Here is a 12546-nt window from a genome sequence, read left to right on the forward strand (position 1 = left end):
AGTGGCAAGCATGTGCTTGAGCTTTTCTAAGATGATTAAATTAAAATTTTTGAATAATTTTTTTCATATACTGAACTTTCAGTGAAAAACAGACATCTCTCTCTAGCTGTATTATAACTTACAGATTACACAAACCTGATTGTTTTTGTTTCAACAGGATTTGTTCCTGAGTAATGTCACCTTTCTCCCTCCCCTCTCTCTTTCAGGGGTTACTAACCCAGCTGAATCACCTCCCAGGGATGGCTCTTAAAAAGTCTGCTGGGTCAGTTCAATGCCAATAACTTTATTGGTCAACAAGGTATACAAAAGCAGCCAAGGTCAATAATACATCCAACAGCAATGGTTACTAAGAAGCCTTTATAGTAAGACTCTCAAGACCATCTACTACTGACTTTGCAAAAGAGCATCCATATGCTCATATATTTCCATTTAGCTTATCTTTCTGTATTAGCCTCTGGGTACCTTCAGAGGGATAATTAAAAAAGGAAAAAAAAACAAAACCACCACCATCAGTTAACATACTCATTTTTATTCAAGGCACAGACATCTATTTCTTTTATCTAGGACTACTGCTGGTCCTATAACTTCATAAGATGGCATTTTCCTTTATTTTCTACAGACTTGACTCATCATATTTGTGTATAAAAGGAAATAAAGAAAGTCTAGAGCAGGGAGGGAAATCATTACTTGACTATATATTAAGAAGATAGGGAGAGACATTTTAAGAAGCAATTAGAATTTACTCAACTTCAAAGCTAAGACCTAATTTTGTTAATTGCTCTAATCTTTACCATCTTAGGAACCACCTAGAATTTGCTTACTTAAAAGGAGAGAGTAATTTGGGATTCCATTTCCTTGCTTAAATTAAGGCAAATACATTGAATATATGGTGACATAGCCTCTGCTGGTTAATTAATAGATTACTTACTAATGAGGACATTCCAGAAAATAAAGAAATGTTCCTCTCATTGAATCATTAGAACTATAAGGGTTAAAAGCCAATTGTAAAAGTCCAAAGTGCACACTAAGCACAAGGTATGTCAGGACACATGTTGGATATTCAGCAGGAAGTCTACTCAATGAAAAGTTCTATGGATTTTTAAGAAACAACAGTTTCCCAGGTTGAATAATGCTGTTTTGGACAGCTGGAGACCATCCCTTGCTCAGTCACTCACCACTGAAGGACTGTAAACAAAACTTCAGCTCTAAGTTTTTCTCTAAAATATACAACCATATGGGAAACCTACTGTGAGACTGTCGGATATCAGTTTGCCAGAGATGGATGCTAACTAAGCATTTTTAGATTTTAGACCATATAAGTCAACAGGCCCCAATCTTCTTCAAATTTGGTCACTTAGAAAATAATAATGAAAGCATAGCTTGAATGATTGGCTCTCAGCTGAATTAGGAGAAGCACAAGTTTGATCATCTTCATCTCCATTCAGAATCTCAAATGATCCAATTTTTAAGGATACTTTATTAAATGACTCAAACCCAACAACAAATTAGGCCTCTTAGAGGAATTACCTCTTAGAGGAATTGATTACACTTCAACTCCAGCACTTCATTCAAGCAGAATGACACAGAACTTCAGGTGTCCTTTGCTCTTTCTTACCTTGCACTCTATCTCAGCAGCAGTGGCCTTTGTTGTCTCCAGTCTCTCCACCAGTTTGGTATCATCTAAAAAGCTGCCCTCTGCTGCAGAAAGGCGCAGAAGGAGGTCATCCTCCAATTGCTTCAGCTCGATCTTAAAGTCATTTTGGTGCTTTGTCAAAACCAGCTAATAAAAACCAAGAGAAGAGTTATAAATGGTGATTGAACAGATATTTATAGTAGAAAGTTTCCTTAATCATCTATTTCATAGAATCTGAATATAATGAAACATACAACATTAAAGCCATATTAATTGTAATTTTTAAAAATTCTTTTAAAAATTTCAGAAGGCATAGTAAGATCTGGTTGTACTCCAGGGTCTGGAGTATGCACATTTTTCATAATTATTTTATCAGAAACCTATATGAATAATTTGTTTAAAAGAACATCAGATAAACCAGCCAGGATATGTCTGAGCCAGGTCAGCAAAGGACTAGATGATACAGTGAGAACAGACCACATCCAAGCCCAGTAATCTTTCTTAGCATCACAGTAAGTGGCACAATGTTATACACCTCAAGATATAATGCAACAGGAAGAAAACAGCATCACACATGAAGAATTATAGCTAAAAATCACCAGAGTCAACTCAAGCCCCTAGATCGAAATATCAGCCCACAGAAAAATACTGTATGTGGAAGAACAAGTTGTTGAGTCACACCAGAAGAAAGCAATTAGCCTAATTCAGAATACAGGGCTTTCTTCTGGACAAATGACTCAGTTTTGCTAACAAATCACTGGCATTAAAAAAAGAGGGAGGACTGTTATAGAATAAAGGAGACTAAAGAGACAAGAACAATTTGCAATAGAAGGACATTGATTCTTGATTCAAACGAACTGTAAAGAACATTTTTGAGATACTTGGGAATATTTAAATATGGACTGGTTAATAGATGCTCTTAAGGAATTATTTGAATTTTGTTAATGTAATAATGTAATGGTGGTTTACATGTTTATGTATATATATTTTAAAGTCCTTAGATATTAGAGATGCATTCTGAAGTATTCACAGGTGAAATGACATGAGGTTTGGGAGTCTAAGTTTAGTTTAAAACACTCTAGAGAAAGTTTAGTTAAAAATAATATGCCACTGTTAGTTTCTTAGACTTGACATGTACCATGGCAAAATAAAATGAAATTACTCACAAAAAATATTAAACTAATAAATGAATTCAACAAGGTTGAAGGATACAAAGTCTGTATACAAAATTCATATGTATTTCTATACGCTAGAAATGAACAATTTGGAAGTGAAATTAAGAAAACATTTTTATTTACAATCGCATCAAAAAGAATACATTTAACAGATGAACTATGACAGTAACATTCTCCAAATTGATTTACAGATTTAATATAATCCTTATCAAAACCCTACTTGCCTTTTTTGCAGATATTGACAATCTGATTTAAAACTCACATGGAATTTCAAGGGATCAGAAAAGCCAAGACAATCTTGAAAATAAAGAATAAATTGAGGACCCATACTTCTCAATTCCCAAACTTATTACAAAGCTACAGTAATCAAATGATGTGGGACTGGCATAAGAACAGACATATAGATCAGTGAAACATAATTGAGAATGCAATTATATTCTTAAGGTCAATTCATTTTTTACATGAGTGTCAAGGCAATTCAAAGATGAAAGAATAGTCTTTTCAACCAACGGAACTGGGACGACTCGATAACTACATGCAAAAGAATGAAGTTTGACCCCTATCTCACACCATTCACAAGAATTAACTCAAAGTGGACAAAGTCCTAAATTGGACTTAATCAAAATGAAAAATGTTTGTACTTCCAAGGACACCATTAAAAAGTGAGAAGACAACCTAGAGAATGGGAGAAAGTATTTGCAAATCATATATTTGATAAGGCTCTAGCATCCAGAATATGTAAAGAATTCCTACAACTCAATAACAAAAATACAAACAACCCAATTAAAAAAAAAGGGGGGGGGGTAAATACTTAAATAGATCGTTCTCTAAAGAAAATATACAAATGGCCAATAAGTCCATGAAAAGATGTTCAACATCATTAGCCTTTAGGGAAGTGCCAATCAAAACCACAATAAGATACCAGTTTATACTCAATAGGATGGCTAATATTAAAAAAAAAACAACACTGAAACACAGAAAATAAAAACTGTTGGGAAGTGGACTTGGCCCAATGGATAGGTCGTCTGCCTACCACATGGGAGGTCCACAGTTCAAACCCTGGGCCTCCTTGACCCGTGTGCAGCTGGCCCATGCGCAGCGCTGATGCGCTCAAGGAGTGCCAAGCCACACAGGGGTGTCCCCTGCGTAGGGGAGCCCCAAGTGCAAGGAGTGCACCCCGTAAGGAAAGCTACCCAGTGCGAAAGAAAGTGCAGCTTGCCCAGGAATGGCACCGCACATACAAAGAGCTGACACAACAAGATGACGCAACAAAAAGAAACAGAGATTCCCAGTGCTGCTGATAAGGATAGAAGTGGTCACAGAAGAACATACAGTGAATGGACACAGAGCAGACAACTGGGGTGGGGGGCAAGGGGAGAGAAATAAATTTTAAAAAACAAAAACAAAAACAAAAACAAAAAAAACCTGTTGGCTAGGATATGGAGAAATAGGAACCCTAGAACATCACTGGTGGGAATGTTAAATGATGTGGCCACAGTAGAAAAACACTTGGCAGTTGATCAGAAAATTAACCATACATTTCCCATATGGCCCAACAATTTTACTTCTAGGTATATACTCCAAAGAATTAAAAACAAGGACATGAACACTGATGTTCATATCAGCATTTATTTATAGCAGTCACAAGATTGAAGCAACCCAAATGTCCATCAACAGATGAATGGATAAAGAAAGCATAGTATATACCTATGATGGAATACCATTCAGTCATAAAAATGAAGAACTGATACATATTATAACATGAATCAGCCTCATGTTGATTGAAATAAGCCAGAAAGGACAAATAATATATGATTTCACTTTTATGAAAAACTTAGAATAAACAATTTCATAGAGACAGAAAGTAGATTATAGGGGAATAGGCGCCAGGGGTAGGCACAGAATTGGGGAGCTATTGCTTTACAGAAACAGAGTTTCTGTTTGGGGTGATGAAAATTTTGGGAATGGATGGTAGTGATGGCAGTACAATATTGTGAATGTAATTAATGTCACTGAAAGTGGCTAAAATGGGGAATTTTGAGCTATATGTATGTCACCACAATAAACAGTAAAAAGTTTTAATAAACATTTTCCAAAGAAGATAGACTAATAGCTAATAAGCACATGAAAAGATGTTCAACATCATTAGTAATCAGGGAAATGCAAAACTATGAAGTGATACCATTTCACATGCACTAGGAAAGATACAATCGAAAAGACATAATAACAAATGTTGATGAGGATGTAGAGAAATTGGAATCCTCATACATTGCTGGTGAGAGTGTAAAATGGAGCAGCTGCTGTGGAAGACAGTTTAGTGGTTCCTCAAAGTGTTAAAACATAGTTACTGTATGAGCCAGGAATTCTACTCCTAGTTATGTATCTAAGAAAAGTGAAAACAGGTTCATACAAAAACATCTGTATATGAATGCTCATGGCAGCATTAGTCATATCAAAAAGTGGAAAAAAACCAAAGGTCCATTAATAGATGAATAGATAAATAAAATGTATATCCATACAGTGGGATATTACTTAGCCATAAAAAGAGAAGAACTGATCTATGCTACAAGATGGATGAACCTCGAAAACAGCAGCCAACGGAAAGACACAAGATACAAAAGGCCACATATTGTCTGACTCCATTTATATGAAATATCCAAAATAGGCAATAAATACTGGAAAGTAAATTAGTGATTGCTAGGGCCTTGGGTGAGGGAAGAATGAGGAGAGACAACTTGTAGGTACGGGGTTTCTTTTGAGGTAATGAAGCTGTTTGAAAATTGTGGTGATGGTGGCTCAACTCTGAATACGCAAAAAAAAACAGTGAATAATACATTTTAAAAGGTGAAATTTTTGGTATGTGAATTATATCTCAATATAGCCATTATGAAAATAGGGCAATATATGATTAGCACTGAATAGATGTATTGTACTGCACTTTCAGTAAATATTTGTTTACATCTCAAAAAACAAAAATGATATCATTAGGGGAAAGTACAACTGGGTTAGGGGTTAGGAGTATACAGGAACTTTCTGTAATATCTTTGCAAATTTTTCATAAACCTAAAATTACTCCCAAATAAAATGGCAAAACCTTTATTTAAAAGATACTTCAGATAAAAATGGAGTGGGGAGTGTGATGATTAATTTCATGTGTCAACTTGGCTAGGTTATCATATCCAGTTTTTTTGGTTAACCAAGCACTGGCCTGATTGTTACTGCAAGGATATTTTGTGGATTTAAACTATTAGTCAGTTGGTTGCATCTATGGTTGATTGCATGCACAATCAAAGGAGAGTGTCTTTATCAATGAGAGGAATTTCCTTATCCAATCATTTCACCTAAAAGGGAGAATTGAGGATTTCAGTAAAGAAGAATTTCTATCTCTACTTCAGCCAGCCAGCTTCTCCTGGGGAATTCAATGTTACCATCTAGTTCCCAAATTGTGGTCTGCCCTAGGGAATTTGGATTTGCTAATCCCCATGGTCTCATGAGCCAACTCCTATAATAAATCTCTGTGTATATTTGTCTCTGTCTAGATCTCTGTCTCTATTGTCTCTTTCTCCTGTCAGTTCTACTTCCCTGGAGTACCCTAACTAGTACAGATTTTGGTACCAGGAGTGGTTCCTACAGATGAGATTTCTGAATTGGTTCTTGGGTTTTTGGAATAAGTTCTCTAATATGATTGGATCCAAAGGCACTAATGACTCCATATCCAATGATCAAGAGAGCACTGATGTCCATGGCATGAACTGGCAATAGAGATAAATAAATAAAATATCACCCTGGGATACTGCTACTCAAATGCTTATAAGAGGCAAGGCTCTGGGTGACAGCATATTTGGCACCTTAACAGAATCTTGTGGAGTTAAAACGTATAATGACATTGGCTAGTTGTTCTTAAATATGCTGGATAAAGTTGTTAACAAAAAGGAATGCGCTCAAGACTTCAAATTCTCAGCTCATGCTCCATGTGAAGGACATGAAAGTTTCTCAGTGTGCCCTGAAAGAAACCCTTATTTCTTGTAGCTGCAGACTTGAGATTTCTGAAAACTACATACAGTCTCATTGCATGACTGGCTGAATTATGATAACAATTTAATCCCCAACCTTACAGGGTGTTTACTGTTAAAGTGAGGGCATGAATTGGGAAGGAATGGGATCCTGAAAATCTGAATGGGAACTAGGAGCTGATAAAGATGGTGGCGTGGACATTGAAACTCTAAATTCTGTTGAGTCTTCAGTGCCAGATAAACTTCTGTCAGCCCTGAGGAATCAAACACCCAAACTCCAATCTGCCCTGAGGTATCAGCTATCCTACCTCCACCTGAAGAGATAAATTTTGTACTGACTGATAAACTTTTAAATGCCTTCCCTGAGGAAACAACCGTCATACTTCCATCTACTGAGCTTAATCCTGTTTACCAGATGAAACTGCAGTGGAATGACCTGAGGTAAATGGTTTGCAAGAGGCTTTAATTCCTCTCATGTCCCAGATAGCACTCCTCTTTTCTTCCAGACCTACTACTAGACTGAAGCCCCCAGAGTCCTGAAGGTGAGGTACAAAGTGTGACCCATGAGAAGGTGACCAAATCCTGAAAGAACTACATGATTTTTTCAATTTATAGAGACAGAACTGAGAGTAATATGTGTAAAAATGGATATGAAGGGTATGGAATACTGATATAAGGAAAAGAAATTTGGATCAGGATGAATTTATTGACATGGGCTCACTAAGCAGAGCTTCTGGATTCAAGGGGGTTGGAAAGGGCTCTTACAGTTGTTCAGGTGGTTGGCTGAAACATGGACCCCATGGTAGTCTACATTAAACAAAGTGGAAATGTCAGAACTTCCTGGTATAATGTGGACAAGGGGATCCAAAAACTTACAGACACTGCACTGCTAGAGTGGATTTATCATTTAAGACCTGCTTACCCAGCCCAGGAATGTCCAGAGGACATACTTCTCACCAGGACTATGAGGGATGAATTTGGCAGAGCAACTCCCTAAGCTCTGAAGGGCTCTGTGTTTGTTCTTCTCTGGAAGTCAGATATTATTGGGAACTGCTGGCACAGAACTTGGATCCTTAAACACAACGGGGAGCCAAGTAGTGGCACTTAATTGCCACAGACAAGGGAAGCGTGGTCACTGTAATGGATGGCAGATTCAAAGCAGTTATCAGAGCACTCTAACTCACAGAGACCTATGGTATTGGCTAGTGATCATGGGGCACCCTATTTTATCATGGAGTAAAATAGATGGGCAATCTCCTAAATTCTATGGACTTTATAAGCTGATCTATATAAGCAGAAGAGTTCTAGGTCAAGTGTACAAAAGTCTAACTTGAATCACAAGAATAGAGAGTAATGACTCTTCAGTCAATTTCCAGACTTAAGACCATTTACAGACCCAGAGTCCCTTGAATGAGGGGAAGGCTGGGTCCCCTTGGGGAAAAGACCCTGTTACACTGCCAAAAATTTATACTTTTTTGGTATTAATATTATTTTTCTGTGCCTTTCATCTTTTATTTTTAATGGGTCCTCCTAGAGGTATAAACACTATCTTAGTTTTCCTCCCCCCAAAATCAGCTTTCTATTTTGTTAATCTTCTCTACTATTTCTGTTTTCTGATTTACCTTTATTGTTGCCTTTGTTCTACATTTTTTAGGCTTACTCTGATGTTCAATACTGCACTTCATAATTTTCAATAGTATTTCATAATAAATGTACTTAAAGCCAAACACTTCCCTTTAAATACTAGTAATAGTTGTATCCTGCAATTAGCCACTTAAGTTTTCCAGCTTACTCTATTCCTCTCCCATTCTTCTGACTGACTATATGATCATTTGCCTGTGTACCTTTGTTTTCCATCACTGATATGCCTCTTGGCTTGTCCTAGTCTTGTGCATCCAACAAGACTTAGAGCTCCTTTCTTTGGCATAAGCCTAATTATGCCAAAGAAAAGAATTTTTTTGTGTTGTTTTTGTTTTTTTTTTAACTTTTCACATAAATTGTCATTTCTCTCTACTGGATTGCAATGTCCTAGAGGGTAAGAATCCTATCTTATGTTCCTGTATCTAGCAACATAACTTGTACAGAACAGTCAATTAATAAGAATTTGTGGGTGATTTAAGATTCTTTACCTTCAGTTTCTCCAAATCTGGCCTTTCAATGCTGACAACTTCTGCCAGCAGCTGGGCCTCCAGACCATCTTCTGTGACTGTGAAATTGAGAAGAGTTGTCTGAGCTTGTAATTCCGGTTTATAGTGAGGGTTTGCCAGTTTTGTGTGAAGGATAAGACGAAAGTTCTTGTTAAATTCACATTCTTTATCTCCAATCCTGATATACCTAAAGGGAGCACAACACAGCCATTCAGGAGATTTCCAATAACAGTCAGTATTAAGGTGCCATTGTATTCCTGTGTTCTGACAACGTATCTAGGTTGTAAGACCAGGCGATTCAGGATTTTTCAGTTACCTCCAAATTTCAAAAAGTTTAGGAGGAATAGTTGTATTCCCCCCTAAACCTCTATGTGTTTGAGTTTCCTCACATATAAAAAGGTAATAATAGTCCTGACTTCATAGTGTTGTTCTAAGAATTAAATACAATAAATCATTTAAAGGACCAATAGAAACAAATGTTGGTGGCCATTATTATAATTTCTATGATTAAACTGATATATAACATCGCTATTCCGTAAGGATAAAATTAAGTCTGTATGTATGTGTTAATATACGTATGTATGTATGCATATATGTTACATAGATGCTTAAAATTGCTTTCTAATACTTTTGGCACTGGCTCATAAACGGGGTCTGAGAGGTCCCTTTGTGAAGTCCATCAATGGGGATTCTAACTGGCCCCATTAGCACAGGCCCAGGCTCTCAGCAGCTGTGCCTCCGTTTTGTATTCCAGCTCCATGGCCATGGGGCCAGGAATGAGCGCTGCACTCAAGCTGTTCCAATTGAGATTTGGCATGGGGACAAAGAGAAGGGAGAGTTGGAACTTGAATCTATAAACTTGTGTAGAAGTTACTTCTCAAAACACAAGTAGGAGAGAAAGGTATTTTAGGTTTACTAAGGGAGAATCATTGTCCAAATATTCAGAAAGGAGAGTAATGCAAAGGGAGCACTGTCTGTGTTTTATGGGCCTCCTGGTCCCGTCTTCCTTGGCTGCATGCTCACTTCAGGTTCCATACGACACCCCTGCCGCCTTGTCACCTGCAGGGCGCCGCCTGCAGTCTCTACATTGCTTAAGCTAGAATGAAGTGGTTTCTGCAGCCTCTCCCTCAGGTGAGTGCCTTATCTTTCTCTGTGTGCACACCACCTACCTAGAACCTGGAGTCTAACTTCCAAGGACTTAATCACCTGGGCTTCCCTGCCCTCTGGTTTCTGGATGGGTCTAGCCAATGGAGGCACTGGCAGGAGATTGAAGTAGAGGAGGAGAGAGAGGGTGGGGTAGATCTTCCCTGCCTCAGCACCGTGGTTCTGGTGGACACTGTGTTCTGCTATGACCGTATTTCCTGTTTAGGATGGTTCCACAGCTCCAGCTCACAGACCTAGTAATAGCTTCAGGCCTACACGTGGTAATGGCTTCCTGCCATCTCCAAGTCCTTGAGTGCCTCAACACTTCTGGTGGGCTCCCTTACCCCTTTCCCTTGTAAATTATTTCTGTAAATTGTCACTGTGTTGATTTTACTTAAAAACAGAATTGAGGTCTTTTTCTTGCCAGGAACCTACTGGGAGGATCTAATAAAGGCTGCGGGGGGGGGGGGGGGGGGGGGGGGGGAAGGAATGAGGGGGGTGCATTTTTCTTCACACATCAGACAGATAGGAACCATGAGGACTAGAACTTCTCAGACTCTTCTGCCACAGAGGTTCGTCGTACCTCATAGGAGGAGTGGAAATGCATATGAGGCCTCAGGGCATGGCTGAAGCAAAGGGTGTCTCCTCAGTTTCCTATTTTAAAACTCATGAGGAAAGTGGACTTGACCCAGTGGTTAGGGCGTCCGTCTACCACATGGGAGGTCCGCGGTTCAAACCCCGGGCCTCCTTGACCCGTGTGGAGCTGGCCCATGTGCAGTGCTGATGCGCGCAAGGAGTGCCCTGCCACGCAGGGGTGTCCCCACGCACAGGAGCCCCATGCACAAGGAGTGTGCCCCGTAAGGAGAGCTGCTCACTGTGAAAGAAAGTTCAGCCTGCCCAAGAATGGCACTGTACAGACGGAGAGCTGACACAACAAGATGACGCAACAAAAAGAAACACAGATTCCTGTGCTGCTGACAACAACAGAAGTAGACAAAGAAGAAAAGACAACTGGGGCAGGGGGAGGAAGCAAAGAGGGGAAAAAAAAACTCATGAAAAGTCTGAGTTCTTTCTTATTAGGAGTATAAAATATTTTAATTGTAGAGGTATCACAATATAACAGAATGTTATCCAAAGCCCACACTATTTTTAATTTAAATGTACAATTTTAAATAATCTTGAGAAAAAGCATTTATTTCCTAACTCACTGGCCTATGGGTGAGATGTTATTTCATTGAATTTATTAATTTTGGAAAATTGAGTAAATTGAGGAGAAAGAACATTGTATAATAGCTTCAGCATTCAGGTAACATTTTTTTTTTTATCAAAATGTCACAATATCTGCAACAGTTTTTTTCCTTTATTAATTTGAGGACAGTTACCCAGAATGTCATATGTGGCAATGTTTTAGGTTGCTGTCAGTGGAAAGTTACAATTGTGTCTTGACCTGAAATTAAGTCACTTGTGTCATATGGTAGAAAGGGCGTCTGATCCACTGGCCACTCTATTTTACTCGAGAAATTTTTGTGCAACCACATTTTTAGTGTAAAGATAAATGATAATTTGCTTAAATCACTAAAACTTTAATCACCTGAAAATGAAGTAGGAATCTCAAGAGACTGATCAGATTCATGACTTACCATCTTCATTCAACTCTCAAATTTCATTTCCATTGTGGTCTCCTGCATTTGCAAAAAAATCTTCCCAGTTGTTAAGTGTCTAACTTGAAAGAGATCTGCCAAACAAATGGCTCTGGGCGACACACTTTATCATTAAGTTGAATGGTGTGAATTCATTCACCTTACCCAGTTTTGGCTAATTTTTCTTTGTCAGGATATCTTACCTTTTAAATTTTCTCCAGGGAGGAAAACAGCAATTTAGCTAGCAAGCCCATTCTTACTAAGTCAGCAAATACCTATAGTAACATACCCCTTAACACTTTTTTAAAAAGATGAATATTCAAATCACTGTTTTTAAAAGAAACACTAAGAACATGAAGAGATGAACCATAGGCCAAGTGTTTTAAGTGAACCTGGCAGCCATCACCAGTGTATCTGACATAAGCAATGGCCCTGAGCCCTTATTTTGCAGGTCATGAATCTGGCACCATCTGTTCACATGTGTACGTGGTTCTCAGAAAACAGTTATTGAATACCTGCACCATGCCAGGCTGTCAGGAAAATCTCCTAGGCATGGGGCAGACAACCATCCCTGAGACCAGTAGGCTCTTAGTACTAGCTTGGTATTATTCCATCTATAATAATAGGCATTATGGGTATAAAATTTTACACACCAGTTCATTCCTTCCTTTATTCAGTCAATAAAGAAATATGCATCAAATACCTACTATATGACAGGCACTTAAAAAACAAAGATCTGACCAATTAAAAAATGAGCAAAGGAGCCAAATAGATGTTTCTCCAAAGAAGATATAA

The 12546-nt window shown here is 38.2% G+C and overlaps 1 protein-coding gene across 1 annotated transcript in view; it reads right to left on the reverse strand.

Moving 5' to 3' along the window:
* DNAH11 (dynein axonemal heavy chain 11) overlaps positions 1 to 12546 on the reverse strand; it is a 372691-nt gene that overhangs the window by 43262 nt on the left and 316883 nt on the right. Inside the window, exons 66-67 of the mRNA XM_071215123.1 lie at positions 8951 to 9155; positions 1616 to 1780 (exon numbers count right to left, since the gene is read on the reverse strand). Of these exons, the coding sequence (XP_071071224.1) occupies positions 1616 to 1780; positions 8951 to 9155 (370 nt within the window). The remainder of the gene's footprint in view (positions 1 to 1615; positions 1781 to 8950; positions 9156 to 12546) is intronic.

The sequence above is a fragment of the Dasypus novemcinctus genome, chromosome 5, assembly GCF_030445035.2.
Source record: "Dasypus novemcinctus isolate mDasNov1 chromosome 5, mDasNov1.1.hap2, whole genome shotgun sequence".
NCBI classification, from domain to species: Eukaryota; Metazoa; Chordata; class Mammalia; order Cingulata; family Dasypodidae; genus Dasypus; species Dasypus novemcinctus.